The sequence below is a fragment of the Monopterus albus genome, unplaced genomic scaffold (genome assembly GCF_001952655.1).
Source record: "Monopterus albus unplaced genomic scaffold, M_albus_1.0 scaffold253.1, whole genome shotgun sequence".
Lineage (NCBI taxonomy): Eukaryota > Metazoa > Chordata > Actinopteri > Synbranchiformes > Synbranchidae > Monopterus > Monopterus albus.
Genome location: NW_018128133.1, coordinates 758,313 through 782,086, shown reverse-complemented (window position 1 = coordinate 782,086; position 23,774 = coordinate 758,313). Strand labels below are relative to the sequence as shown.

Sequence of the window (23,774 nt, the reverse complement as noted above, 5' to 3'; positions counted from 1 at the left end):
CTTCCCAGCATCTGCTCTTGTAATACAATATTTGCTTGTAGCAACAAAAGCATGATATTGTTTTGTATAGCCTTAGGCTCTCAGAGCACTTGGTTAAGTTTAGGGAAAGTTTGTGGTCTTGGTGAAATATTAACAAAGCTGGCAGTAACTTGAAGCACAAAAGGAAGTTTAATTCACCATTGAATTGAAACAATCCACAGTTTTTCTCTGTTCTCAGCCAATACTTGCCTAAATCACACCAACATGGGACTCAGGATTCACACTCTGGCCTCCAGCATCACAGTTCTTTCTGGTGAAATGTATTTGGCAAAACAAATCAATAGTACTGCCATAAAGGAGCATTGGGAAAGTGCACCACTCAGCTGTGTTCAGAGGTGTAAACCTAGGAGTAAATTGCTCATAAACACATAATAACATTTGGACAGGAAAGCTTTTTATCTATTTTCCCCCCACATTGACAAAGTGAGAGCTGAAATTGTGACTTGTCTGAGTACTTTCTGGCATTTTCACTGCACATTATTTGCAACCATAAAGTCACTGATTAAAGCTAATGTAGTTTTCGCTCCTGTTCATTGTCCAAATTATGAAAGCAGCAGTAAGCATCACTGTTTATCATCATTAGAAATGCCATCTGCCTGATTACATGTCTTTGCTAAAGCACTGGCTCACTCAGGTCTATGACTCTCCAAGGAGTTAGGCTCAGTTTTATAAGGCCACTGTTTATCTGTCTCTCTTTCATCAGGCTTAAATAGCTCTGTGCATGGTAAATTATCCAAACTGCTCTTTATCAGGCCACTGTGTTTCCTGTTTGTCTTTTAACTCTGTGCATAGCTTTCCTGTGTATTTGCCTTTCACTCTCTGTTCCTTTATGCACTCTTTGAATTTTTTGGTGAAGCTACAATTATTTTAGCAATTGTTCTGTTCAGTCAACCTTAACTTTTTCAATATTCACCCAGAACAATGCTGAGAGCCCAGTCTACCAGCCCTTAAAACCTGCCTCTGTACAGACTGGACATCATTTTGTTTCTCTTCAGTTAGGTTTGTTAGCAGGCTAATATGTGCTAATTAGCACAGCTGTGGCTGATGAGGATGCAATTAGTTTTAGATCCCATAGGGAAGCAAGTTGTTACAGCAGCATACATGCAACTAACTGTCACACAGGGACCACCATTCTGGCTAAGAAGTAACCACCTTGGCTTTTCTAAATATTATATATTTGCATGAGTTTGATTATTCACAAACAGTAAGTAAGGGGGAGACTGTGGTTCAGTGGGTAGAGCAGTCATCTCCCATCCGGAGTTTCGAATCTCGTTGCCTGCAGTCCACATGTCGAAGTGTCCTTGGGCAAGACACTGAACCCTCAAGTTGAGTTTTCATCCTGTTTGCCTTCCCATCAACTTTGGATGGGTTGGTCAGACCAAGAGACGCATGTGAAATGTGAGAAGCTTGGCTGATGTACCAGACATGGATTCACTGCAGTTTCGCTGCATTGAATTCCCTGGCACCCATGAAAGGAAGGAAACATAATGCTTATTGATTATTAGACACTGTCTGAGGATGTGACTTTGGGCTTGTCCTTTTGATCAACTCGCCAGATTAGTCTGTTAGACATCATACAATTTATTTCCTACACAGGTTCTCACAGTTTCAGAACTGTGATATAAATTACAAATTGGACAACACTGCACACATTTTCATCTCTTCTTGTCCTTGTTATCTCCATTCTCCTCTCTCTTTCAGTGTATGAGGTGGTCACTGTCACCGGTGATGTAAAAGGAGCCGGGACTGATGCTAATGTATTTGTTACCCTTTTTGGAGATTTTGGCATCACACCCAAGGTTCACCTGGCAAGCAAGTGAGTTTAAAGGGGGTTACACTGATAGTATACTTTGATGAATACATTGTCTTTAAGGTGCATGTTACTATTAAAAACATACATGAATACATGCCCCTGTTATCTGTTTACATGTAAAATCACCAGTAGGAAAATAATGTGGAGATACTGATGATGAAAAAAACAAAGCCAGTGTGAACTTCAAATGCAATTCAAATTAATTTAATCACTCTGAATTTCCAAAGAGTTGCATTTTTAATATGCCTCAGCTGCTCAGACACATTGCACCCACCACCACCACCCCCTGTATCCAAAGAGGACCTAAATTATATTGAGTAAGGCAAAACTGCTTACTATACAATGTACAGTATATATTATATGGCAAAAGTAACTCATCATCATCCATGTGTGGTATTTCATCAACACTACAGTCACACAGCATGGAGATACTGAATACATGGTATGTTGGTGATATGTGAGGTGGATAAATGAAACCACTACAAGGTGTGGGTGACATGGTCCAGTGTGGCTTACAGTAAGTTGGCATTATCCTATACGCTGCACAAGTAACCCTATCTGTCAGTTAATATGTACAGAGATAAAGGAAGCCTGCCACTGATAAGATCCCCTGAGAATCACTTGAACATCCACAAAAATGACCAGAAATGACATCGTGGTCTTCTTTCATTTGCCTCTGAATGGAAAAGAAGACTAGTCATGTCACATACTATAGTTCCTCCTTACTCCTGCTATTCTTTGTCTGGCATGACTATACAGAAGAGAGATTCCTGCAAAACAACCAAGCCTTTTGTCATAAAGCATTTTGAGGTTTCAAGTTGATCATCACACATAATCACAGTGAATGTCTCCCAGATTTTGACATTTTCCATGTTTCCTTGGTTTCCCTGATGTACAGAAGCAGAACTGCTTTTGAGAAGAACAAGACCGATATTTTCCGTATCAAAACACACAATGTGGGGCCTATAAAGAAGTTAAGGTACAGTAAATCCCACTGTGCTGATTGAGATTCATAACAATATATAAAAATATATATATGCGATCATAAACATCTAGTGTTTGCATGGCTGCAACAGATACCCAGAATGCACAGCTGTAGGTCACTGAAAACATCACAGTTTATGTTGTTTATGTTTCAAAATAAAATGTACCTCACACAGAATAACAGCAGTATGGCACAGGAACTTTTATCAAAGGACTTCATCCAGTGACAGACAAAGGGTTAAGCCCCATCTGTTGTTGGGAGTTAGTTTCTCCACAGGAGGCTGAGTTACATCACGGCCGCCAGTCACTGGTGGATGGAGGTTTTTTTGTTGTTATGTAGATAGATTTGTTCACATGCAAACTCTTCCAGTTGGGCAGTGTATGATCCTTTAACACAATTGGCCATATGTTCTAAATGTGCATCTGTCTACATTTAATGGCAGTTATTCATAAATTGGGTTTACTATTTTTTGTGTTGATGAATTGTCCCTGTTATTTGCTATGCAACACTGCAGAAACTCAAACAAACTAAAAAAAAAAAAAACACTACAAAGGCACTAGTGTATCTGATGTGGCAAGCTCATTCTGATGACTGCAGTGTGAATTTATGTCCCTCCGTGACCGTTGCCTTTCCCAGGATTGAGCATGACAACACAGGGATGAACGCCAGCTGGTTCTTGGACAGGGTGGTGGTGACCGATGTGAACCGGCCCCATCTGCGCTTCTATTTTGCTTGCAACAACTGGCTGAGTCGGGAGGAGGGTGACAACTTGTTTGTCAGGGACCTGCTGGGGAGCCTGAACCCCATGGATGTCCCAAAATGTAAGTCGCTCGGGGACACGCAGAGTAGTCACAAAAGTTCACAGTGGTTAAAACAAATCAACAAAAAGCAGTTGGTTAAAATTCCAAGTACCTCTACCATGTTTCAAAAGAACAAATGAGAATGAAAGAAGCACCAGAAACACTAAGGAAAAGCTGTAGTTTTAAGAGGTTCAAAGCCAATATGAAATGCAATGTACATAAGCCTTAACAGCTCATAACTAAGAAATAATGCAGGAGCTCTTGTACTTATGCTAATTACACTGTCTACCCAGCCAACTGGATGCAAATACTAGAAAGGTAATTAAACATATAAGTTGTGCTCCGTTATTTTCCCCACACATTCATTGATAATTGAATGAGCTGAGACAAAATAATAAGAGACATTTTGAAATATAGCCAAAAAAAACATTTCTTGAAAACTTGACGGTACCACGTGTCATGTGTCTCTCTGTACACAAAGCTGTTATCCTACAGATCTTCCTACTGTTTCAGAGTATAACTGAATTGAATGTAATCTACAAGTACACCAGCCTACAGTATATGGTATATGGCCTTCTGTTGCAATTTGATCTAACACCTCAGCACTATACCTAAGTCAAGCAGAGCACTGTGAAGCTAAAACTCAGATAGATCCAAGCCTGAGGGTGAGGAAGTGGTCAGAGCAATACGGCAGACACATGCACACACTGTTATGAGTATTTAGCCTGGAAACCAGCTCAGTATGGATTAGAAGGGAACCTACCTAATGGTAATAGAACAGTCCATCTAATTATGTTTACATAATGCTACTAGCTGCTATTAGCATTTCCTACAATGTTAGGCCTTTTGTTTATTTAAATATAATTTAGATTTTCAGTGTTATATTTCCATGTTTTGCAGTGAATAAATACATAGTGAGTGTATTTACTGCTGATATGAAGGGAAGTGGAACTGATGCTGATGTCTTCCTGAATATCTTTGGAGAGAACGGAGACACCGGTAGGCGTGTTATCTTTCATTGTTGATTGCTCTCTGTTGATAATTTTTCTACTGTTGATTTATGAATTGTAAGAAAAGGCCTTTAGTAATTTCCCAGCACCCAAGGAGACATCTTAGGTTGGTTTATCTTGCGTGATCAACAGACCAAAACAGTCTGAAAGATATTAACTTTAAAATCATATAATTAGAGCAAAGAAGTAAATCCCTGTGAAGCCAGAGTTAGCAGATGTTTGGCATTTTTGCTTGATAAATGACTTAACAATCAATAGCAGCGAATTAAGTTTTTGTTAAACAACTAGTTAATTCATTAACTAATCATGTGAGTATTAGACCCTGGTGATTCCTCTTTAGCACTGTCTACAGCTGATACATTCTGCCTATACTTAGCCATAAAATTGAGGTTGTCTATTTGCCGATAATGAATGTGGCTACAATGTTTGATTCTAAAATCATTTTATTTTCTGACAGGAGAGAGACGGCTGGACAGTGACAAAGACAACTTTGAACGGGGCTCAGAGGACAAGTTTACGATAGAGGCTCCAAACCTGGGGAGGCTGAGAAAAATCACCATTGGCCACAACAACAGAGGTTCATCAGCTGGATGGTTTCTAGATAAGGCATGAACAACATAATGCATTTGTAATCTTTACAGACTTGCAAGCAGACATAAAAATATTCACAACAGTGTATAATGTATCTCTCCAGGTGGTAATTGATGACATGGGCAATAAAGAAGTGTACGAATTCCCGGTTAATCGGTGGTTTGCCATGGATGAAGATGATGGCAAAATACAGAGAGATGTGTTGGTTGGTTCACTGCAACCAATGGGTGAGAACAGCACAAGTTGCTATTTCATATTTGATTTCTCTGCACTTTTTAAGAAAAATGTCATTTTAATTTCTTTTGTATATGGTCACAGGTATGTCATTCCTTTTGAATTTAGTGGTACACTGAGAATTTTTGTGTATTTTTTCTCATCCACTTAGGTATTATTTACAATGTACAAGTGATGACTGGAAATGTGAGGGGTGCAGGCACCAACTCCAAGATCCACATGGTAATGCATGGATCCAAGGGTTTAAAAAACAGCGGGAAAATCTTCTTGGAGGGTGGCGCTTTTGAGCGTGGTCTCATCGATATTTTCAACGTTGAGATCTGTGAACTGATCAGCCCGCTCAGCAGGGTCACTATTGGGCACGACAATGGTGCCATTGGTGCAGGATGGTACTGTGAAAAGGTACTGCACTTACCTTGTTGGTTACAGAGTGATTCTCAAAGTGTTGTTCACCCACCAAACACCCATTTCCCTTCTAGGTGGTAATATACTGTCCATTCACGGGCATTGAGCAGACATTTCCATGTGGGATGTGGCTGGATGAGGATGAGGGGGATGGACTGATTGAGAGGGAGCTGTATGAGATGGTCTCTCTCAGGCAGAAAAAACAGAAGAGTGGGTGTCTTCATTCATCTTAGTGAAAAAGCAGAGAATTACACACTTTCTATGCACAGAAAAATTGAATTCACATTTTAATGAATTATATCTGATATTGAAAACATGTCACCTGCTCATTAGGAGCATTTTGAATTCTTTAAAACCAGAATAGCCTGTTTTAGCATCAAATATACTTTCCTTCCACTCCAGAGTACCCATGGTCCCTGTGGATTTGGACCTCAGATGTGAAGGGGGCGGGGACAGATGCCCAGGTTTTTCTGCAAATCTATGGAGAGAAAGGCAAATCTGATGAGATCAAACTGGAAAACAACTCAGACAATTTTGAACAGGGCCAGCTTGATAGATTTATGGTAAGCCCAGAATCACCTGCTAAACGGAGCACATTACAGCCTTTGTGAAGCTTCCAAAGACAAATTATTTCAAGTTTCACGTGTTATTTTACATTTTTTGGAATGACTTTAGATTGAAATGCCTGACATAGGAAGACTTATGAAACTGCGCATTTGGCATGAGAAACGAAATCCTTTTGCTGGCTGGCATTTAGCCAAGGTAAGACCCCTTGTTCTGTCTGAGCTGCAAGGTCTGTTGTATTGTGTCACTTATGTCTCAGTTACACATTCAATTAGTTTATTTTTGCACCTAGAAAGAAAGCATGTGGAACATGAGCTGTAAGGGAAACAGTTTCACTCACCAATGTCAGTTAAAATACAGTATGTCATTGATTTTTTAAATGGTTTTGAACAGTGTTAGCAGCACTGCTGCAATCTTAACACATCTGAAAGGCAGATTAGGAGCAAGGCATGAACATGAAGATGTGTATGATGGTGCTTAAAGATGTGACTTTCTGCAGATCACTTTGCTTAAAACTCTGACAATGGAGAAGTATTCTTTCCAGTGTGGCCGCTGGCTGGACATCAGTGAAGACGACAATGAGATTGTCAGAGAGCTTCCAGCTACAGGAGCACTCATTGATGAGGCGTTGCCCTGTGAGAGACACTCTGAGAGCATATACATACACCTGGTTGATCCTAAATGCACACGAGCTCCATGTTAACAACCTGTAGTGTTGAATATCTTTACAATGATAAGTGCTTAGTGAATGTAGGTGTTGTACGTATAATAACACTATTGTCCTTCATTATTGTTCAGTGATAAAGTATCGTGTCACCATCTGCACTGGCACCGTCAGCGGCAGTGGCACCGATGCCAGGGTCTTCCTCAATATAATTGGTGACCTGGGTGACACAGGGGAGCGGCTCATGGTTACAAGCAAAAACAATGTCAACAAATTTGAAAAGGGCAATGTGAGTGCATTATTAATTAAAAAATGAACACAGAACATAAATACATATTTGGGAAAGCACTATAGATATCTTTAATTTGTTTTTGTCTGTCCTCCCTCAGCATGATGAATTCCTCATTGAGTCTGTGTCCTTGGGCCAGGTCCGCAGAGTCCGTGTTGGCCATGATGGTCGTGGTGGAGGTTGTGGCTGGTTCCTTGATAAGGTGATGGTCAGGGAGGAGGGCCAGCCAGAGTCTATGGCCATTGAGTTCCCCTGTTTCAGGCAAGGAAATAATACTTTACACGACCTAAAGGAACAGGTTGCTGTTTTGGGAAATGCAGTAGGATGCTTTCTTGCTGAGTTATATGATAAGATTAATGCCATTTTCATGGTTGTACATTTTATCGCTGGTTAAACAAACATTAAATAAAGATTGTTCTCATATAACCCTCGGCAAAAAATGGATTAAATGTTTAACAGTTAATAACTATATGTTATATGTACAAAGGTTATACATACAGCTCTAAAGCCCTAATAAGTGCTGTAAATTCTCCACATTTGCATTGCCTAGTTCTCAGGTATAGGGTTTTTAAATAGTTAAACACCCGGTGGATGCATTTCCCACTACAAACAGGCACTAAATGCATGCAGCCAGTCAGCTTTCTCCTTCAGTAAGTGCAGCCAAACCGCAAGGCTGTGGTGCAGTGTTACTTCTGGTTACAGCCTGTCTATCTGTCCTGTTAAAAGAGAAAGGTTAGGTAACTTCCAATGCAAAACCAATGTAACACCTACAGACACTCCTTTGTTTAGTGTTACGTATAATGGTTCTGGTCTGTTGTATAGTTATTCCCTTTCATTATGAGATAAGTGGGGATCTGAGCAATAATTTTAGGCTACTTACTGTAAAATGTTTGGGGATTTATTCTCATTGTGTTTTTTTCAGATGGTTGGACCATAATGAGGATGATGGACAGATTGTCCGTGAGTTAGTTCCAGCTGGGGATGGCCTGCGTCTCTTTAGTGAGTGCATAAAGATCATATTATAACAAAAATTCAGCCGTTCAGAAGCTAAATAAAACTTGTCCTCTTAATAATCTCATAAATTACATCTTTGTCTCACGGTCAGATGTCAGCTACCACATAGCAATCAAGACAGGCAATGTGAGTGGGGCCAGCTCCAACTCCAAGGTGTTTGTCAAGTTGTACGGGGAGAAGGGTGATACTGACAAAATGATACTGGCAGTCTCAGATAATGACCTCAAGAACTACTTTGAGACTGGGCGCACTGACATCTTTACAATTGAAACCTATGACATTGGACAGGTACGTTCCTTCAACATGAATACACTTCACACAGTAGAGTATAGAGTTCAGACAGTTATTTGTGTTTCCTAATTACATCCTATTCTACTTGTCCATTTTCTCTGTAATTACAGATCAACCGTCTGCTGATTGGTCACACCAATGAGGGCCTGAGGGCTGGATGGTTTCTGGACAGTGTGCAGATCTCTGTGCCAGTTCATGGAACTCAGTATATGTTCCCGAGCCACCGCTGGCTCTGCAAAGACGAGGCTGATGGGAAAGTGGAGGTTGAGATCTATCCCAGTGAGATCCTGGACATTGAACAATGTAATTCATCATTTTAAAAACCAGAACAGATATTGAGTTGAGGTTTATTTCTCTTCTTTACATATTGCTCTTCTTGTCATATTGCTGTAATGCCCTCTTGTTAACAGTGATCATCTATGAAGTAACAGTGGTCACAGGGGATGTGCGTGCAGGTGGCACCAATGCAAATGTCTTTTGTCAGATCTATGGAGATAAAGGAAAAACTGAAGTTCTTGCTCTCAAGAGTCGCTCCAACAATTTTGAACGTGGCACTACTGAAATATTTAAGGTCTGTATGAAGTCTATGTCATGCTATGTCAACGTCTGATGGTGATTTAAGTTCTTGGTTTGACCACGGTTTTATAACTAACCTACCCAGACTGAGGCTCAGGATGTCGGCAAGATCTACAAGATACGTATCTACCATGACGGGAAGGGAATTGGAGACGGCTGGTTCCTGGAGACAGTGGACATCAAGCGGCTGATGATGGCTATGGTGCAGGTTGAGGTGAAGAAAGAGGACACAAAGAAAGACAAGAAAAAGGACAAGAAAAAGAAGAAAAAAGAAGACGAGGAGGAGGTGGAGATAGTTGAGGAGATGCAGGAAGTGGTGGTGACATATTCCTTCCCTTGTAACCGCTGGCTGGCCAGGGATGAGGAGGATGGAGAGATTGTGGTTGAGCTTCTTACTGAGGACAACGAAAACCTGGAGGGTAATACAAGCTTGAATATAATGTGCTGACCCACCATTATTAGCTTCCTAAGACTACATATTATTGTTTTAATTGTGACATTTTAAATTAATGCTGCAAATGTCTTCATGTGCAATGTTACTGATGTTGTCACTGATGAGTTACTCACTTTGCCTTGCTCTCAGTGAACTTCTATGAGGTTCATGTCTTCACTGGGACTATGTGGGGGGCAGGGACTGATGCCAGTGTTTACATGAACATCTACGGAGAGACCGGTGACACAGGAGAGCGATGGCTCAGGAAGTCCAACAACCTGAACAAATTTGAGAAAGGCCAGGTAGGTTTTGGATGTGTTGATTTTTATTAGATATTTTGAGTGTTTATATGAACTTTTTGTGTTAAATTAATAGTTAATTAAAGTAAAGGCATTTTGGAAATATTCATATTCGCTATCTTGAGAAAATTGATACCACTTGCATGTCTGTCCCTCGAATATAAATCAGTCAGGAGATGTTAGTTTAGCTTAGCAGTAATTCTATAAAGGGCAGAAGCAGTTGGAAAAAATCTGCCTAACAGCTCCTTTAAAACCCACTAATTAGCTAATTAACATGTTATATATTGTTTGTTTACTAAAACCAACCTGTAAAAACTGCAGCCAGAGTCTCTAACAGGACGTCACTGTGCCCAGCCAAGAAATATTATAAGCACATAACCCCTGTAAAATTACAAGATGCAATTTTTAATATTTTGATTTATGCATGGATTGAACAAACAATATCAAATGTGTTAATTATTGAGCTTCATAAGGCAATCTGCAGTCTAGGGCACATTACAGATTCTCTCCAAACATTTGAAAACATAAGACTTCAAACATTTATAAGTGTGTTGTCTTCAGTTCTCTACAGAGACTTCACTTTTCCACTATGAAGCCTTCAAAATGCATTGTATTTTTTTTTATCTGTTGTGGACATGATTGTTATCGCTGATGCTGTTCTCTTGACTGAGCTCCTCTTGTCAAATAAATGTAGGATGTCAGGAGCGTTGCAGGTTAATGCCACTTCAAATAAGTAGGTAGTGAGGTTCTCATGGACTGCTAACCTAAAACCTGTGATGTTTCTTGACCTTTTCTCACCGGTTTGTTCGCCTGTGACCCAGGAGGACATTTTTAACATCACAGCAGTCGACTTAGGTGTTCTGAAGAAGCTTAGGATCCGACATGACAACAGCCACACCAGTGCTGGCTGGTTTCTGGACAGGGTGGAGATTGTAGACAACAAAGATGACACCACGTAAGTAATGAAGTGATGATTTTAGAAAAATAGCAGTGATCCATCATCAGTGTACTTTAGATGTGATTTTCACACAAACCCCAGGTTTGCATTAACCAGTTAATTAAATTAAAAAGTAGGTGATCATTATTTTATAGATAAGAAGAGATTTACACCTTGCTGACTCATACTAGACACCAAATCAATGCCTCAAGTTACACAAAAGAACATCATCCCTCATATCAGAAAGAACCTTTGTCCATAAAATGACTCTGGAGCCCCACTGTGTGGTGTAAAATGGTACTGTGAAATATTCTGGTACAGCAGTCACAGCATGTCCAAGGAGATTTACTGTAGGGTAATTTTAAAAAGGAGGGTATGTATTTTTGGACACAGGAACCTTTAAGAGCCTCTTTAAGTAGGGCCTCTGGTTGACACTGTCGCTATGTATCCTGTGAACTACACTAAATATCAGTGTTATTCCCCGAGCAGGAACTTAACAAGTCGTAACCTGGAGCTTATCGTACCTGTGATCAAACGGGCTGATGTGGCCTGTTACACTTTGCTTTTCCACTGCATTTTTCCTTGTGCTGGTTACTGTTTACACAAGGACAGGGCTGCGCTCCTCGCACCCACATCTGAGCAGACAGTGCAATGTTCCTTGTATGTGTGAAGTCCCTATTTTACCTCTAAACCAGTGAGTGTATGTTCACACACTGCGTGTAACACTAATACTTAAGATGTGAGGATCCTGCCATTTAATCATTCAGGGCGACAGTCCCACCAGCACCCACCCTCTTCTTCCTCGCATTCCTGGAAATTGATTTAGCGTGACCTCCTGAGGGGTGCTGAAACTGAGCTCCAGGATCTCGCTTCCAAAGCGGGCTGGGGTCAGTGGAAACAGTCAGGTATACCTTCTGTTATAGGTTTTAGTGGAAAAGGCCTAACTATGACATGTTGTGGTTCAGGTACTTCTTCCCTTGTAAACGCTGGCTGGCTGTTGATGAGGATGATGGGCAGCTTGCAAGGGAGCTGGTTCCTGTGGACGAGGCCTTTATGAAGAAGGGGGATGATGATGAGGAAGATGCTGAAGCCACACTTGGTCTGGAACAGAAAGGTGAGAACAACAATATGACTGCACAGAGAAATTATGCCAAAGAATAGCTTTTATAAATTGATGAATGAGGATATGATTTTTCAATCATTATTTCACTCTGATGTCTTCTTACAACAGCCATGTCAACAACATACACAATTAGGATTAAAACTGGTGAAAAGAAATACGCAGGAACAGATGCCAATGTCTTCATAACCCTGTATGGCACCAAGGATGACACAGGTAATATTTTAAGTCATACAGCATTATTGTATATCTGTGTACAAGTGTATTTAAAATAATTGAAATAGTCTGTAATGTGCTCATCTACAGGGATAATTAACCTTAAGGCATCAAAGACTCATAAGAATAAGTTTGAAAGAGGTATGATTGATGAGTTCACTGTGGAAGCTGTGGACATTGGGCCACTGAAGAAGCTACAAATTGGACACGACAACTGTGGTACAGTAGGATGGACTCCCTACATGTGCAGTGAATAATGCAGAATGACTTACAATTCTACAGCAAACAGGAATATACTAACTTGTGTCACTGTTTAAGGAGGATCAGCAGGTTGGTTCCTTGACTGGGTGGAGATTGATGCCCCGTCTCTGGGAAAGAAACAACGGTTCCCATGTGGTCAGTGGTTGGATAAAGGGGAGGATGATGGGGCCATCATTAGGGACCTTTTCCCAAATCCTCTTCAGACAGAGTATTATACACCATGTAAATCACAGTGTGTTCTTAATCACCTTGCAAATGTTAAATACATTTGTTATTATATGCACATAGCTGGTTATGATACCTTTTCTTTTTCTTTTATTTTGTAGTTGTTCCTTATGAGATTAAAATCTTTACAAGTGATGTGTTTGGAGCTGGCACAGATGCAGATGTCTTTATTGTCCTGTATGGACGAGATGCCATGTGCACCCAGCAGAAGTCTCTGTGTGTCAACAAGAGGGAGAGGAGGATGTATTTTGAGAGAGGAGCTGAGGACATGTTTATTGTTGAGGTACAGTATATTGTCATGAATAGCTAGAAGTGGTACTCCTGGTCAGCAGTGTACTTTTAAATACTGAATACTTCATTTTAGTGTTCTGCTTTCTGTGTAGCTAGAAGATGTGGGTGATGTAATTGAGAAGATCCGTATCGGCCACGACAATCGTGGGGTTAACCCAGGATGGCATCTGGACAGAGTGGAGATCAGACGTCTGCTCAGGAAGGGAAAGGTACTGTCTGTGGAGGACAGACATAACGGTGAAGGAAGTAGTCAGCTCGTTTACTTTGCTAAAAAGTAGCAAGACCCGCAGAATGCACATTTGTTTATGAATTCTAGTGGAGTAGAAGTATAAAGTAGCAATCAGTACAAGTGCTAAAGGAAGTTAGTACAGTTTAGTATAGTACAGTTTACCACCAAAATAGAGACATCGATCATCTTAAATGCTTCAGGGCCCAATCACTGATATTGGTCTCAATACTTGTACCTAAACATCTCAAACGAATGATTATATTTGTCTTTGTAAACATATTGCTACTCACATCTACTGGTAACGGATCAACACTATTTTTGATCAGTAGGTGGAGATGTTCACAGATAGGTGAGGATAGTCTAGTGCTTGGACTGTGTTCACACAAATGGCACAGCAGGTGTGTTTTAGCCCTGTGCTTCTCTCTCTCTCTCTCTCTGTAGGGTTCAGAGACTGCTATCTTCCCATGTGAGCGCTGGCTCGCTAAGTCAGAGGATGATAGAGAAACAGTGAGAGAGCTGGTGCCCTCTGACATCATCACCGAGAAACTATCACGAGATGGAAGCCTGAAAGTCACTGAAGTCGAGGTGGAAGATGCCCTGGAGAGTATGTTAGCAAGCCACACATTCAGCTGTATTTATAATACCTACAAACATGCAGACATATATGCAGGATTTGTCTTGCTGCTGTGTACTGCTTGTTTGCTGCCTTTCTGGGCATTAGTTTGGAAGCAAGAGACATTTTTCCTTTAGGTCCTTTCTATCCCTGAATGAGTTTCTTTTATGACAATGACATCAAGCAGTGATGGGAAACTACTTTCTTTTCAGTCCTATTTTCTTCCATTTGCCTTAAATCATTCCCTTATGTGCTTGTTTGTTATAATTATCCCCACTACAGCTCACACATATCAAGTATCAGTGATGACAGGTGATGTGTATGGAGCTGGCACCAATGCCAATGTCTTCCTCACAATTTACGGGAACCTGGGGGACACCGGGGAGAGGAAACTCAACAAGTCCGAGACAAACACCAACAAATTTGAACGAGGATCTGTAAGAAAGCACAGATTTTATGGCTAATTTCCTCTATCTCTTTTTATTTTGCTCTCTTGTATTGTAAGATATGCAAGATAGACAAATAATTCTGGCACAATGAATAATGTAAAATCCTCAGAATTACAGTAAGCATATTATATAAAAGAGTATATAATTACGCTTACATTAGTCATCAGGTGCCATGTTTTATCTCCCCAGGTGGATAAGTTCACTATAGAGGCAGTCGACCTCGGACAGGTTTTCAAGATAAAAATCCGCCACGATAACAGCATGGTGAGTCCTGACTGGTACCTGGACCAGGTGGAGGTGGTTGATGTGGACACAGAGGAGGTCTTCCTCTTCTTATGTGAACGCTGGCTCTCTAAGAAGAGGGAGGACAGATGCATTGAAAGAGTCTTCTATGTCAAGGTAACATGAAAGTGTGTGTATGCTTGTGTGTAAGGTGTAAGGTATAAATGGCACAGGGGATAGTAAAACCCAATAGAACAACATTTTGTTTGTGCATTTGTCTGCATCGCCGTGTGTTGTGTCCTTTCAGGGTTATGAAGGAGCAAGAGAAAGTCTGAGCAGTAACAAAAAGAACTGGGCTTTGACAGTGAATAATGTTGATAATAACATGAACAAAAAGAACAAAAAGAAGAAGGAAGAAGAAACTGAGCTCCCAAGTAAGAAAAGTCAAGAATCTTCAACGGTGCATGCCTGATTCATCTTCTGCCCTGCAGTGTTTGCTATTAATATTAGAACAGAGACATTTCTGCACAGTCTAATTCTCTCATGAATGAATAAGTGCTGTGCCCTTCTTGTACAGTCATACCATACCACATCACCATCTGTACTGGACTGGAGCGAGAGGCCAGCACCACCAGCAGGGCTTATGTAATAATTATCGGGACCAATCACACCCAGACAGAGAGGTTGTGGCTGGACTTGTCGGATGGCAGAAAGGGCTTTGAGACTGGCACTATGGAGAGCTTTGAGTCCTACGGTTCAGATGTGGGGGATGTCAAAAAGGTTGAGGTGAGGGCTGGGGGGATGCTTTTAGTGTTTCAGTGATGATTGTGCACTCTCTCACACACAGAAACACAGAAAAATACACCCGTGTTGCTCGAAGTGATTGTTTCTCTCCCTCCCTGAAGCTCGGCCATGATGGGGCTACTCCTGAGAGTTGCTGGCTGGTTGATGAGCTGTCCGTTGCTGTGCCAACCAAAGGGGTCAAATATATATTTGCTTGCAAGTGCTGGCTGGCCAAAGATCGAGGAGACGGGTTGACCACTAGAGTATTCAACGTGCTGGATGCAGAGGCTGTTTCTGTCTCTCAGAAGGTACATAAATGTGAACAAACTGACATAAGCATAGCCATATGGCAGAAAATATACATTACAGTTAAATCAAATTACTTTAATCAACCAATGATAATGACTCTGTTTGTGAATTCATGAAATAATGAAATCAAAGAAACAGTTTACACACAAATCCCATCCTTTGGTACCAAAAATGTATTTTTTTTGTAATGTGTTGTCCTTCAGCTTGGTGGCTCTTCAATAAATTGAGTAGAAGTAATTTTCAAGTAAAATACTAACAAGTCTCTAGGGACCCCCTGACCCACTGGGCTCTAAATAGAGCCTCTGGCTATTGTTGGAGAGTCAATGGCCACAAAGAGATACAACATGACCACAGACACAAAATGATTACAAACAGTGTATTGTTTATGTCTCTGTCAATCTGAGGGTCCTGCTTTTATGTAGGAGGGGTGGGGAGCCTTTTACATGTCTGTGTCTGTGGCTAATGGCTCATAGCTTGGTAGAGTCTCCAGTCCCATGTCATGTCCTGCCCTTGCAAGATTCATTCATATCCTTTTCACCTGGTCTTTTAAAGTGTATAGAAAGTAAAATGTCTGATGTTTTCACGTCAGATTATTTATGAGGTGACAGTGATAACAGGAGACGTGCAGAATGCAGGAACAGACACCCAGATCTTCATGACTGTGTTTGGGGCCAATGGCAGCACAGAGGAGATGCTGCTGCAGAAGAATGAGGACAGGTAACCAAACATGGATATTATCATTGGAGACAATATAAAATAAAAGACAGTTTCACTGTGTTGAAGATGATAAACTTGGTCTCGGTTGCGTGGCAAATAACAGGTTTGAGCGTGGTCATGAGGACACTTTCAAAATGGAGATCAATGACATTGCCCCACTGAGGAAGATGAGGCTTCGTATTGATGGCTCCGGCAGTCGTCCTGACTGGTTTCTGGATAAGGTCAGCTCACTTTAACCTTTCACAGTGACAGACAAACATGTTTTCTGGAGATGTTTACATATGAAAAATGGTTAAGTGCTTCCCACAAGAAGAAAGATGACCAAGGTTTAACTCAGCCGATCATACACCACGTCCAAGTTTCCTTTAATCTTGTCATGGGTTCATTGGTTATGGAAAAAAATAACATTGACCTCATCCATAAAACTAGAAGCATAAAAAAGCAGAACAAGTATTTGCTTGCTTCTTCCAAAATAATTAGGACAAAGCAGTCACAGGTTTGTGTTTTCATCCTGGTGCTGTGTGCTTTAGGTCACAGGATCATTCAGTCTTTTGTACTGTATCACACAAAGAAATACACACACACACATCTATCCATGCCTGCAGGAGAATGGTCAATGATTCACCCGCCCACAAAGACACAGATACACATGCGCAGCAAGACCAGCAGTTCCTAGAGTGAGCATATTGACCCATTTTATTCTGCATGCTGTTGTTACTGGCACCATGGGCACACACACACACACACACACACATATCCACACTATCAGGCTTATTATGGATGACTGTGTGTTTTTTCAGTAGTAGTAGTAGTGCAAGAGAGAACAATTTATTTTGCTCTTAGAGCAAATTGGATTATGGATTGGACTATGGATTACAAATTATCAATTTGTAATCTGTAGTCCTGCAATAGAATTGATTGCATTTGTATACATAGTTTCTCAACATGGTCAGCACCTTTTCTTTTGAGCTGACACTGTAAGGACAACATCACAGCTCACCTCCAAATTCAGCTCGTTGTCCCAGACCACCTGCTTGATGAAACAGTACACATTTCCTATGCATATGTCTTCTCTGGTAAAGGCGCCATGCCTGCAGCGCAGTCAGAAACAATACCAAGCCCTGTCTGTCCATGCCTGGGACTCAGTGACTGCGAACATCTCCTTGACTTGACCCTGCACAGAGCCATGTGTGCTCAGCATCACAATCAGATGTGCTGCCTTTATGGATTACTGGCTCTGTGTATTGAAATGGGCATAACAGTGCACCAGGCAAACTGCCAGTGTAGTAATCTGGCCAAATAAATATGCAAAGTGGAGAGCTAATAGAAGTGTGGTTGTCTGAGCCCAGTCTTTGTCTCATAATAAAATGCTTCCCAGAACAAATGATCCAATGTCTTGGGTGAGGCAATGGTTTGTGTACATACCAGCAACTAAATCTAATAAATCTAAGATAGGATAAGTGTGCATTTATATGCTTTTGATGTCACACCATTTATTACAGTGACAGTTGTCAAGTGATTTTTGTTTGTGCTTTGGCTATGATGGTTGATAAAACAACTCAAAGAGTAGAACTGTGAATGACATTTACAGTAAGTGTAATATTGTATTTAAAGAGCTGACTCTGTGCGTTCAGGTGGTCATGCGTAACCTGACCACAGAGGAGGTGTCCGAGTTTACCTATGAGGATTGGCTGTCCAGGACACGTGGACCCAAGAGGACCATGATCTGCGAGATGGCTGCTGTGGTGGACGGGGAGATGATGGTGGAGCTCACCACCTACATCGTCCAGGTCAAGACCAGTGATGTTTCAAGTAAGGCCTAAACACGTGCAGCTCCTGATAACTGGTTCCTAAACCAAGCAGTCCCATTGAAAACATACTGTCACACTTGTTTAGCCAACTTACCTGACTGACCTTTTCAGTAGGTGTAACACAATTGTTGTGAGATGCCAATAAGTAACTTAGACCACACTGACTTTAGCTGGTTTAATAAAGCTTGTGCTGCACCTTGAAGTGTCTTTTCAGGGTTGTGGTTTTCTTCCCAACATTAGCTGCATGGTTTCTCTCTTGAAAACATAAAGTTACACACTCACTAGTTCTCTCAGTGGGGTTATATTTGAAGTGGGTCCAAATGTCAAGTCATTTTTTCCAACCATTTCCCGACTGTTGCGGTCATGTTGTCTGAACTCCTACAGCCATAGCATTAAAGTGCATACAGTATGAAGGTCCAGGCTTGCACAGTTCATAGGTACCCTGCTGGTCTGCAATATCACTGGGAAGATGATTCAAGCACACAGGAAGAGAAATGTACAGCACCATTGAAAGAAGAACCACTGGATTATATTAATGTCTGAAAAAGCTACCCATGCACTTTTCCCCCCTTTTTTCTTTTTTGTTGAAGTTTTTATTTTTAAACTCCACTTTAGTCATCCTGTTTTGTCAGCAAAACTGAATGAACAGCCTTCACACGGCTTTGCTCTGTCTTCATGGAGTACTTTCTATAGCTCTCTGGGGCTGCTGATCAATACGATAGCGTGGTGAGAAGTCTGAGCCAACTTCAAAGGACTGCTCTCAGCCCTCAGCGTTTACTGGCAGATAAGATGTAGCCCTGCACCACCACTGACACTGTGGGATGAATAATGAGCCAGGCTGATAGACACAAATACAGGCACATGTATGCAGACAACATTACACAGACAATGCTGTGCATAAAGTAATGGACTCCTTTGGGATTTTTATGGGGTGATCTGCATTTATAGTGTGAAGTCTGAATGCTTGGTATGTATGTACATGAGTATATGATTTAAAGGTAACAGCAACAGACAGTAAAAAGCATTTTTTACATTTCACAGTTTTAATATTGCTAATTAATATTGTCATTTAAAATATCATCTTTGTAGCTTAGTATATAGGCACAAGTTTAAATCATTAACACTGACAACATGGTGCAGAGTGAGTGAGGTTTGTGCTGTGGTTAGCTCATCAGTTTCCTTAGGGAGTCACAGTCTGTATTTATAAAAAAGTGCAAAAATTATGTTTGCAGCATAGTAAAAAACCTCTACATTTATAATCACCACACTAAAACTGATCATAGATGAGGTTGTGCATGTTCCATTTTCATGAGCCTAATGCTTTTTAGTCACAATAATATCAAAACAATCAGAAATTGTTTAAATGATACAACTGTTTTGTAATAATTGATTCAGGGTACCAGTGTACACTTAGAACTCAGTCTAAGCACTGTTAGGGTCACATTTCCAATCACATTGTGTTTGTTTAATCAAATGTTTTTCTTTTTCTGGTCAGATTATCAAAACAGGACAGCACACTGATAATGTTTGTCCAGGAAGGCAGAGTGTCTGATTTTGTTTTGTAAATGGGCGACTGCTGTCTCCTCAGGGGCTGGCACTGATGCTAATGTGTGGGTCATCATTTTTGGAGAAAATGGAGACTCAGGAACTCTGGCTCTGAAAGAAAGCAGCAAGCCCAACAAGTTTGAACGCAAACAGTTGGACACATTTCGCTTCTTGGATATCCTCAGCCTGGGAGAGCTCTCCAAAGTACGAGTCTGGCATGACAACACAGGTCAGCAACTCAGATGAACAGTCACTGTGGGCTAATGAAATCTGGACTTTGTAACTGCCAGTTTGAAGATGAAAACACTTTGGTTACATTTCTAAACTTAGGTTGCAATCACAAAACATAAGGTAAATGTGGCACCCATTCCATTAGGTGTCTGAGGCCCAACTTGTCTTGATTTTGACAAAACATGGACAGTTGAAGGTTTAATAGAACAGCATTTTTACTTACTGTCATTTCCTGATCCCGTTACACCCAGGTATTGCTCCAGGATGGCATTTGGAGTACATTGATGTGAAGGATGAGATGATGGACAAAATGTTTCGTTTTCCCTGTGACCGCTGGCTTGCCAAAAGTGATGATGATGGGCAGATAATGAGAGATCTGGCCTGTGCTAACAACGACTATGTTGACCTCAATGAGAAGACCAGTAAGGCCAACACATACATACATCTTAAAGCTGTAATCATTTCAGTCCTGCTTGATTTGGTGACACTTGTGGTTACTGTGCTAACAGCAACTGTAGCTTATTACTACAGGTCCCATAATTCTGGAGGCAGCAAGCACTCATCGAGCAGCTACATTGTCAGACATATAACAAGAGCAACTGGTTTACCTGTTTACAGCGCAGCCAAAAAAACTTGCAATGTTTTCCCATCATGCATTTATCAACTCTGATTTCATGTTGCACAGGGTGTGACATCCTCATTCCCAGAAATATTTAAAAATGATCCACTTAAGAAAAAGCCATAAATATATAACTGAACAAAATGATGCTGGATTTCATCCTGTAATGTTTCCTGCATGGGAAACAGTAGAGTCCACTGCTAACAATAAAAACTACTATGTAAATAGGTCATTGGTGCATCAAAATATATTTAAAGGCTATTATAGGAAAATGCAGAACATAATAGTAGCAAAAACTGGGTTTTTCATGAAAATTATAAGGATTGTAACTTTAAAGAGCACTCATTTAATGAAAGTTTTTGTGCTTAAAGCATGTTTATGTATGCTGTGTATTCTGTGTGTTGCCATTTCTGTTTGAGGACAACTGAGACAATTTACTGTTACTGTGTCCATATTTTCTCTATTAAAGAATATGAAATTTGTATCACAACTGGAGACACGGCTGAAGCTGAAACCAAAGAAAATGCTTGGATCATACTTGAGGGGAAGAAGGGCCGATCAAAAGAATTTGTAATGGAGAACTCCTCAAAGAAGAGGAGGTTCCTGCGGTAGGTATTTGCTGCAAGATTAATTCAGTGAGCCACAACTTGTCTGCATAAATACGCTCAAGGAAATGTGGTTTCTCCCCCTCTAATTCTTGCTTTACATTTATTATAATATACCAGCACTGATGCACTATGATGACATTACAGTATCCTGTTGGAAATTCTTTCTGACACAGAACAAAATGGCGGTGATATGAATTTATGTATGTGTGCCAGTTTAAGAGAATAGCTACTCATTCTAACATGCTTATGTTCTTATTAGGGGAAATGTTGACAGGTTTGAGTTTTCATCCAAGAACCTGGGCGATATCGCTGGTATTTGCCTGGGCCACACACCTAAAGATGGAAAGAAAGTAAAGGGGGAGGTTTACTGGCTTGTGGAAGACGTTGTCATTACTGAAAGGGAACTGGGAAACAAGTAAGACAGTGGCTACTACTCAGTGACTAACTGTCAAATTGTTTGTTTTTACCACATTCATAGCATTTTTTTTATATTGTTCTTTCTCTGTTTCCTCCAGGTACATCTTCACTTGTAATGCCCTCATCCCTCTCTCTCCAAAGAGGGATGACTTTTTGACCTTTGAGTGCACAAAGACCATCGAGAGCTTTGCCAGTAAAGCTCGAAGCCTGGTGCCCATCAAGTACGAGATCATTGTCGTCACAGGTGATGAGAAGGGAGCAGGTACCGATGCCAATGTTTTCATTGTTATCTATGGCTCCAGTGGAGATTCAGGCCGTCGGAAGCTGCGGCAGAAGTTTCGCAACCTATTTGAACGTGGGCAGACTGACCGTTTCCTGCTGGAAATGCTGGACATGGGAGAACTGCAGAAGGTTCTGGTGGAGCATGACAACTCTGGTATTAACCCCAGCTGGCTGCTGGATCGTGTAGAAGTAACCAACACAGCCAGTGGTGTCACCACCATTTTCCTCTGTCGAAAGTGGCTGGACATCAAGAAGGCTGACAGACAGATTGCCAGGGCCCTCTACCCAAAATACTAAGGAAGGTATTATTTCTAAAAACCTCCATAGCAGAGAGATATCACAGTAATGACCAAAGTGATTCTGCTTCAAAAGGTTTTGTATCTCAGGAACTGAGACAGATTTTTCCATTCATAGTTTTTTAAGATGAAGTTATAATTAGATAGTTCATACTACCTGGGAATAGCACCTGCAGTGAATTACTCTGACAGCAGCTATATTCTTTGGTCAGGAAACCGTAAGTGCCATCCTTTTTAATTCTCATATGTCATGGATGGTTTGCTTAGTAGCTTTGTTATAATGGAGGTTTTTATAAAAGATTAAACTCATTTGTAATACTCAGTTTCCATCCTGTTTGACTCACTGATGGTTCCAGAAACTATATTACAGTAACTATTTTATTTTATCTATGTGAAAGAGGTCACTCATGTTGATGAGCTCATTGGTTCTGTCGTTCCTTTGAGCTCTACAGAACTTGTGAGTGTCTGTCAGCTCATCGTTTTGGTTTAAGAGCCTGCAACTTTATAGTTCTGGTTCAGTCTCACTGCTGTTATCAATCCGTGTCCAATCACACAGACAGTTGCTGCCAGTGTAATAGTTGTGATAAACCCACTGTACACTGCCAGTTCTTTAGAATGTGATAATTCTGTGTGGGTTACTATGAGCTGAGATTCCAAATATTCTAGAGGTATATGAATTTTAGATAAATGTATAAAAATGAATGCACAAAGCAGAAGACCAAGCACTCATCCATTTTGAGCAGTTTATTACAAAAAGAGCACATACAAAAGGATAATATACAAGCCATGAAATAAAATTAAAATTAAAAAAACAAAACAAAACAGTTTGGGTTTAGCAATGCAACTTTTGAAATCATTATCATCATTATTAGTAGCAATAATAAATAAAGTACAAAATTCCACCAAATGTGAATCTAAAATTTACCCATAATGTGCTCACTCATTTCTTCATCAACACACTCATCACCATTAATGCGCTATTGCTTTAATATTAATGATTAATAGTTCTATTTTCAGATAAAATATCCTATACTGAAAAACATTGCGCAGTCACAGCTAAACAGCAGATTTTCATACGAGGATGTCGGCAGCCCTTTCACTGGCACTTTTTGGGATTTTCTCTTCAGTTTTGTTTTTCAGATTCAAGCAGCAACAAAATTAATATTTGTTTTCTGTTATATTCTTTGTATATATTTTCACCATATACTATGAAACCACTGACACCATTGAAACCTGAGAAAACATGCATTTTTAGAAAAGGTTGTGCTTTAAAATCCTTGCTTTCCTTTTAGACTGAGAGGAAGCAGGATGGATTCTGAGAGGAGAGATGGACGGTAAAATATAGAAATGAAGAGAATAGGAGATACAAGATAAACAAAATACAGAGATGAACTGAAGAAGGATTCTTGTAAAGCCTATAGTGAAACATGCCTATTTATAATCTGAACTATTTACACAGTATGTTCAGTATTACAAACCGACAACTCTTTTGGTCAGTCTGACTTGAATTTTTAAGGAAAATGGCTTTTGTAGACACCTGTCAAATGTTATTTCAGCTCTTGCATGACCCATTCTAATTAATTATG

The 23,774-nt window shown here is 40.4% G+C and overlaps 1 protein-coding gene across 3 annotated transcripts; it reads left to right on the top strand.

The window, feature by feature from the left end:
• The first annotated feature begins 1,170 nt into the window (after positions 1-1,170).
• LOC109972368 (lipoxygenase homology domain-containing protein 1-like) lies at positions 1,171-22,505 on the top strand. Of its 3 annotated transcripts, XM_020621165.1 has the most exons (41): positions 1,171-1,183; positions 1,741-1,855; positions 2,751-2,831; positions 3,474-3,658; positions 4,538-4,636; positions 5,105-5,253; positions 5,342-5,465; positions 5,624-5,874; positions 5,952-6,087; positions 6,280-6,440; positions 6,553-6,639; positions 6,941-7,076; positions 7,240-7,394; positions 7,495-7,655; positions 8,317-8,393; positions 8,500-8,696; positions 8,810-9,002; positions 9,110-9,270; positions 9,361-9,694; positions 9,859-10,010; positions 10,829-10,962; positions 11,910-12,058; positions 12,176-12,280; positions 12,371-12,499; positions 12,599-12,763; positions 12,868-13,049; positions 13,150-13,266; positions 13,728-13,890; positions 14,182-14,336; positions 14,538-14,747; positions 14,878-15,004; positions 15,148-15,356; positions 15,476-15,661; positions 16,252-16,379; positions 16,483-16,600; positions 18,014-18,191; positions 19,779-19,964; positions 20,218-20,388; positions 21,055-21,193; positions 21,453-21,608; positions 21,709-22,505. In XM_020621165.1, coding segments are annotated over exons 1-41 (6,543 nt in total). In that variant the 5' UTR covers positions 1,171-1,182; the 3' UTR covers positions 22,190-22,505. The 3 variants fall into 3 exon arrangements, with proteins under 3 accessions (XP_020476821.1, XP_020476822.1, XP_020476823.1); XM_020621166.1 differs by lacking the exons at positions 1,171-1,183; positions 1,741-1,855; positions 2,751-2,831; positions 3,474-3,658; positions 4,538-4,636 and having other exon boundaries at positions 5,142-5,224; XM_020621167.1 differs by lacking the exons at positions 1,171-1,183; positions 1,741-1,855; positions 2,751-2,831; ... (16 more) ...; positions 9,859-10,010; positions 10,829-10,962 and adding an exon at positions 11,787-11,831 and having other exon boundaries at positions 21,709-22,504.
• Positions 22,506-23,774: the final 1,269 nt, after the last annotated feature.

What these genes read in the sequence shown, in the direction of transcription:
- LOC109972368 (XM_020621165.1), top strand. An exon ending in GGGCCTATAAAGAAGTTAAG is followed by an intron (nt 2,832 to 3,473) that starts GTACAGTAAATC and finishes TGCCTTTCCCAG; the next exon opens with GATTGAGCATGACAACACAG. An exon ending in GAAAGGGAACTGGGAAACAA is followed by an intron (nt 21,609 to 21,708) that starts GTAAGACAGTGG and finishes TGTTTCCTCCAG; the next exon opens with GTACATCTTCACTTGTAATG.